General features: G+C 50.9%; 1 protein-coding gene across 1 annotated transcript; it reads right to left on the reverse strand.

Moving 5' to 3' along the window:
• Positions 1-3,124: 3,124 nt before the first annotated feature.
• Positions 3,125-6,163, reverse strand: RHOV (ras homolog family member V). Its single transcript, XM_061430803.1, has 3 exons — positions 5,501-6,163; positions 4,653-4,711; positions 3,125-4,465 (listed from the first exon to the last, which is right to left on the reverse strand). Exons 1-3 carry the CDS (start codon positions 5,706-5,708, stop codon positions 4,022-4,024), a joined length of 711 nt encoding a protein of 236 aa, XP_061286787.1. The 5' UTR covers positions 5,709-6,163; the 3' UTR covers positions 3,125-4,021.
• Positions 6,164-7,169: the final 1,006 nt, after the last annotated feature.

The raw sequence follows: 7,169 nt of genomic DNA on the forward strand, positions 1-7,169 counted from the left end.
ATATTTAAAAACATCAACTAAGGGTTGGTTCCACAGATATTAAAAATAATTTTACATCAATAAGCACTAATTTAAGACTGTATACGTAAGAAACATACATTTCTTTCCAGTTAATATAGTCAATGTTCCTTTAGATTCAAGAGCAGAGCAAAGAGGGGAAAAGAGGCAAATGAGAGAGATAAAGAGATAAAAACAGTCCCAGAAAAGCAGAGAGAGATCACACTGTAGAGACAGCGAGAGAGACGGTGGGTTTGGAACAAGAGGTAAATCCCCTTTTGCTCTGTACAGGCATGGGCCCAGTGCCTCAGAAGGCCTTTCCAGCAAGCCATCGCTCTTTTGAAAAAATATTTATCTTTACTGTGTCCAGGTCTTAGTTGCGTCATGTGAGATCTTCATTGTAGCATGCAGGATCATTTAGTTGATGCATGCGAGATCTTTAGTAGTAGCATTCGAACTCTTAGTTGTAGCACGTGAGATCTAGTCCCCTGACCAGGGATCAAACCCAGGCCCCCTGCAGTGGCATCAAGGAGCCTTAACCACTGGGCCACCAGGGAAGTCCAAGCCATTCCATTACTCTTTAGGCCTGTGGTAAGGCCCCTGGACACAGACCTGGAGATGAACTTTATCCTCGGGATCTCCTGCAGGGCTCACTGCTTGGCTTTTTATCTCAAGCACTTAATGAAACTGAAAGTCGCTCAGTTGTGTCCAACTCTTTTCGACCCCATGGACTATACAGCCCATGGAATTCTCCAGGCCAAATTACTGGAGTGGGTAGCCTTTCCCTTCTCTAGGGGATCTTCCCAACCCAAGGATCAAACCCAAGTCTCTCGCATTGCAGGCAGATTCTTTACCATCGGAGCCACAAGGGAAGCCCCAAGCACTAAATGGCCAGCAGCAAATGTTGCCTGGGCCCATGATCCTGTGGGAACACAGAGGCATGAATGGGACTTGTTCCCTCTCCATTTAGCTGGTGATGGTGGGTGGGGGGCAGTGGTGTAGTGTGAGCAAAGGACTAAATTCAGTGTCTCCTTAATGGGCCAAGACAGCAGTGCAGACATTAATGATACAGGTCCTAGAGAGTATTGACTGGAAGTATTGACTTGACTTGAGTAGTGACTAGAAGACCGTTAAAGGAGAAACTGGGCATCTGGTTGGGAGAGGAGGTGGGGGGCACTTTCTAGAGGATTTAGCAAAAGCAAAGACTTGGAGTCAGAAGTAAAAAATGATTGGGGATCAGGGAGTGGGGATCATTGGGACAATCTGGACTTGTCCAGGTTGGTGTCAGATTTGTGGTCTTGAGTGCTGAAATGAGAAGCTGGGAGTTCATTGCAGGCACTGAGATCTAGGAAGAGTCTTGAGTCAGGGAAGTGCCAGGAGAAAGGAAGCAGCACTAGGGGGACCGGGGTGGGAAGCGGGAGTGGCAGAGATGCAGGTGCGAGGCGAACAAGGCTCAGTGACCCAGCAGGAGAGAAGACAAAGCGACATGGGTATACTAGTACCATCAGAGGATTAGGGAAGAAGCTGGAATTGGGAGAGACCCCAAAGATCACTTGATTAGGCTTCCTCCCCCAACCCATAGCACCTTAAGTCACCTTGGAACGGTTTGAAAATCTCTAATCCAGAGACTTGAGTGTTTCATTTTGCGAATGAGGAAACTGAGGCATAGAGAAGGAAAAAAAAATTGCCTAAGGTCATGGTTGATGCCAGACCCTGAACTTGAACTGGGGTCTCTGCCCCCAGGAAAGGGAGTGTGTCAGGCTGGGCTGAGGTAACAGCCGGCCATGGAGCAGGGGCGTGAGACTCCATCCACATGAGGGGGCAAGGGGCAAAGGGAGACAGGTGGCCAGAGCTCTGGGGGAAGAGCCCAGGTGGGGCATAAGGTGGACAGTCTTGGCCAAAACTAAACTTGGGGATTATCTGAGGTTTCACTTGGCTAGGACTTTTGTCCCACAGCCACGTTCTTTCTCACACACACACAACTTCCTGCAGAGGGAGCTGGGCCGGGACAGAAGGCTCACCTGGCCCATTAGTTGCCTAGCAAGTGTCCCAGGTGTGCCTGGAGAAGGAAATGGCAGCCCACTCCAGTGCTCTTGCCTGGAGAATCCCAGGGACGGGGGAGCCTGCTGGGCTGCCACAGAGTCGGACACGACTGCAGCGACTCAGCAGCAGCAGCAGCAGAGTTTGCAAAGTTCTTATGGCCACTTATAATAGTATATTACTTGGGATATTACCTTTTTTTCTGTGAGCCTCCCTTTCCTTACAGGTAAAGTGGTGCCCATCCCACTCCAAATTCACCTGTTAAACGTCCTTCCAGCTCCAAGTCCAGGGAATGTTCTCTGAATCCCTGCTCCTTTCCAAGTCATCAATCAATGAACCTTCACTCTCAAAGGATTTCTGGGACCAAACTTCTATTTAAATTGTTAACCAGAGTTCCCTTGTGGCCCACTGGTTAGGACACTTCACTCTCACTGCTGAGGGCAGGTTCAATCCCTGGTTGGGGAACTTAGATCCCACAACCTGCACAGAAGAGGCCAAAAAAAGAAAAAAAGCAATATAAATTGTTAACACTGGCATCTTGACCTTCACTAGGTCCTTATGTAGCCTTTGAGTGCTAAGTCTAAAGACTGAGTTCAACCAACCCAAGTCCAAGAAGTTTGGCCAGTGGTTGAGGTTTAAGTTGTATGGGGGTCCCTTCGTGTTTGGGGTCTGAATCAGAGGGCCCTCCCCAATCTGAAACCCTGGGGCACTGTAGACAGGAAGGTTAGAGGGCTCAGGATTGCCCCAGAGCCCAGGGCTGAGCACTGTGCTCCAGAAGGGAGGGGAAAAGGGGAGGGGCACCACCCGCCCGGTGAGGTCATGGGAAAGCAGCTCTGGCGCTGACACCTGGGGAAACCCGTTTCCAGGCTGCTTCCCACGCTAGCTCTCCTGGGAACCAGCTAAGCCCCAAACGGGGCGCCCCAAACCCCTCCCCACAGGCCAGTTCCCATCACTGTCCCATCTAGACCAGCCCTCACCTTTCAATCTAGCCTCAATCTTTTGGTACCCAAGCTGTCTCCATCCAAACTGTTGGGTCTTGAGGGACCAACATGCTGACCTCTCCAGAAAAAGACACAGAGACAGCAGCTTCAGAAACTTAAGGCTTTATTTGCAGATTCCACATTGCCCTGTCTTCTAGGCTATGATTTTGGAGAAAGCCCCTTCTTCCTTTAGGCTCCGATTTGCAGCTCCTCCCCCTCCTCTTGCTGGGCCTTGCCTCTCACTTCCTGCCCCACTCCTGTCCAGCCAGTTTGGGCAGTGCCTAGGGAGCCCTGAGACCCAGCTCTTCTCAGGCACCAGCCCCGCCCTCCCTGGCCTTGAGGCTTTGAGGACAGCCCAAGTGTCAGCCTTGCTCCTCAGCTGCCCCACTTCTCTACTCTCCTTTCTCTTCTTCGTTCCAAGAGAAGCCCTCTGATCTGTCTTCTCCCCAGCCTGCCTCTAGTCCTAAGGCTCCAAGGCTGTACTTTCTGCTCCTTCTCAATCTCTCACAGACCTCTGTCTTAGTCAATTCATTCTAAACTCTCCAAATCAGGGCTGGACACCTTCCAGCCTTCCGAGATGCCCAGCTGTTCCTCAGGCTCTTCCTCACCCCTGGGCCAAGGAAAGGGTGGGGACCACCACAAGGGGTCTTAATTCAGCCAGGCTGGCTTGAGGGCCCATAATAAGAAAATGGGAATTGGATCCCAAACTGCTTGGAGGCAGCTGACACTGTCAGGATCATCCCATGAAAATCAAAGTACTAGGATTTCTCTGTCAGCCTTGACCACAGAAATCCAAGTCAGAGCCTTCCCTCCTCCAGGCCCTAGGCTCACCCTAGCATATAAGAGCGGGCAGTTAAAGGCCCATGGCTCCACAGCGTTCAGACGGGAACTGAGTCCCATGGGGGTGTCCTGGCCCTGCCAGCAGAGCCTCTCAAAGGCCCCATGTCTCAGGTTCTAGAAGTCTGTGGCCATTGGCCTACTGATCATTTTGCTGCCACAGCTGTTCAAACAAAACAGAAGAACTTCTTCCAGCGGCAGCGGGAGAGAGTGCGCACACCTTTGGCGTTCAGTTTCTTCTCCAGCCGGGCTTTGTGCTCAATGGCACTGAGAATGGCCGAGTCAAACACCTCTTTCAAGTTCTTCTGCGTCAAGGCAGAGCACTCCAGGTAGCAGCAGGCCCGGATCTTCTCGGCCAGACCCTGAGCCTGGGGTTGAGGCACCGGGCCTTCCCGGCCCCCCTGGTCCAGCTGAATCAGTACATTGACATCATCCCTCAGGTCGGCCTGGGTACCCACCAGCAGCACGGGCGCCTGGGGATTGTGAGTACGAATCTCTGGCAGCCATTTCTCTGTGATGTTTTGGAAGGAGCTGGGCTGCACCACACTGAAGCAGGCCAGGAAGACATCTGTATCCGGGTAGCAGAGGGAGCGAAGGCGGTCAAGGTCTTCCTAGGATGGAAAGTTCAGGCCATTATTCCTTGCCACAGGATGCAGGGAATCCCTTGCCACCTGGGTTTTAGAGACTGAGACTCATAACTAAGTGCCCAAGGCCTTCTCCATTCCTGATGGACCCGGGATCTTCCCAGCCTCCAACCCACCTCACCCCAGACCAGTAGAGGATGCTCCTACTTCTCACCTGTCCCGCTGTGTCCCAGAGCTCAATGCGCACCGGGGCTCCATCAACCAGGACTTGCACTGCAGGGGAGAGGCAGGCGAAAGACTGAGTTAGAAAGAGCGTTCTGAGATTAGGTTTGACGTATTTACACTACCGTGTATAAAATAGATAGCTAGTGGGAACCTACAGTACAGCCCAGAGAGCTCAGCTCTGTGCTCTGTGATGGGTGGTATGGGGGGAGGCGAGTGTTCAAGAGGGAGGCATACGTGTATATATATAGCTGATTCACTTCGTTGCAGGGCAGAAACTAACACAACTTTGTAAAGAAATTATACTCGAATAAAGAAAAGAAAAGGAGGTTTCCCTGGTGGCTCAGTGGTAAAGAATCCATCTGCCAATGCAGGAGACACTGGTTCGAGCCTTGGTCCAGGAAGATCCCACATGCCTCAGAGCAACTGAACCCATGACCACAACTATTGAGCCTGTGCTCCAGAGCCCTGGAACCGAAACGAAACATGAGGTAACTACTGAAGCCGGGACGCTCTAGAGCCGGTGCTCCGCAACAAGTGAAGCCGCCGCAGTGAGAAGCAGCGAACTACAATTTACAGTAGTCCCCGCTCGCCGCAACTAGAGAAAAACCCGCGCAGCAACGAAGACCCAGCACAGCCAAAGATAAATGAAAAAAAAATTTTTTTAAAGAAAAAGAAAGAGCGTACTTGATCCCACCAAGCCTCAGCAGCGCCACCTTGGGGCCTGCTCCCGCCAGCCTCCCGGGGGGGTTCGGTGCACTGGTTCCTCTGCTCCAGCCGCAGCCCCTGAGTGCACAACCCCACCCCCAGCCACGCGGCCGCCGCGGCCGTTGAACGTACCGGAGAAGGTGTCCAGCGCTGTGGGCCGGTAGCGCGCGGGGTACCCATTGCAGGTGTAGCTGACGATGAGGCTGCTCTTGCCCACCGCGCCGTCGCCCACCAGCACGCACTTTATGCCCAGCTCGGGGGAGGCGCTGCCCCGTCCCGGGGGAGGGGTCGGGGATCGGAGCGGGGACGACTCGGCTTCGCTTAGCTCCCGCGGGGGCATGACCCGCTCAGGGGACAGCCGAGGACCAGGCTCCGCTGTGATCGGTGAAGCACGTTCCGTAGGTTGCCTCTGACTGAATCCGCGGAAACCCAGCTCAACCGCCAGCCGCTACCCTTGGGTTTATGTGGACCCCGCCCACCTCATCTGCATACCCCAAGCGGCCTCGGACCCCGCCCACCCTCCGAGCCTCCTCTAGGACCTCCCTCTTCAGCACGCCCCAAGAGGTCAGGCAGTCTCTAACATCAGGAGGTAGAGACGCGGGCCGAAAACTGACGCTCAGGGAATCACACAAGTTCGAGAACAAAGAATTGCCCAGATGAGGCAGATCTCGGTATCCTGGCAGAGACAGATATCCAGGATTTATTGTTAGGAAGAAGAAGCAAATTGCAGAACACATAATGCAACATTTTCAAATTAAACGTTTATTCAAATCAAAACAATAAAAAAGACATGTTTGAGTATTAAAAAGTCTGGATAATAATTTTATTAATGAATTACTTTTTAAAAATAAAGAGATCATGAAGAGGCAGAAGATAAGCTCAAGAGGGAACACGGCAGGCAAGAATGTATTGTACCTCTTCCACGGAAGAGCTTCCTCTAGATTCAGCCTGAAGGCAGGCTTTAAACACCTTCACTCTGCTCCTTTAAAGGATCTCGGGATGCTGGAGAAGCTAGCTGGGGAGGATCTTCAAGGACAATTCTCCAATTGAATATTTTCTGTATCCCCAAAGTCTCTAATATTATCTTCATCATCATCAAAAGCACATAATAATTACCTGTTTGCTGATGCTGTCCTGGGTCACCCATTGTCCTTGCCCTAGAAGATGTTTATAGATAGAGACATGATATCTCATGTAACTCTAGGAAGGTCACCAAGAGAGCAAGTGAAGAATAGCCTGATGCTAATTTCATCTCTTTATTGTAGCCACACCAGGTGACAACAGGCCCAGAATCCTTTCTCTGAATTCCAAGCCTGTACGAAGATCTCAGCCTATATAAAGATCATTGAAAACACCTCCTTCACGAGTTGTTGAAGGGAGAGTGTTGGGAGTAGGTCAGTGAAAATTGAAGAAAAGAAATCATTGTATTTTTCAAGCAGTAGGTAGTATAAAAATCCCTAAGTCCAAATCTCAAAATCTCTTGAAAAAATGTTTCAAGATTTCTGATTTTTATTCCTTACCCCACCCCTACCACCAACTGTTGATCAAATGTTGAGGACAACAACTAGAAAGTTGCCGATTTAATCATTAAAAACTTGACTGTGCGGAAATGGTAGGATCCCCAGTATTGACTTCTGTATCCCAGTGTCTACATCCTACATTCCTTACCTCCAAGTATCTGTGGATGCTAATAACCCCTAATTATAGCCCCTATGACTCCTCAGACACATCCACACAAGACATCCGGCAAGTGAAAGAAGCCTGAAAGTGCTGCCTTCACACTGTGTCGCCCAGAAGGTCT

Source organism: Bos javanicus, chromosome 10 (genome assembly GCF_032452875.1).
Source record: "Bos javanicus breed banteng chromosome 10, ARS-OSU_banteng_1.0, whole genome shotgun sequence".
In the NCBI taxonomy this organism is placed as follows: Eukaryota; Metazoa; Chordata; class Mammalia; order Artiodactyla; family Bovidae; genus Bos; species Bos javanicus.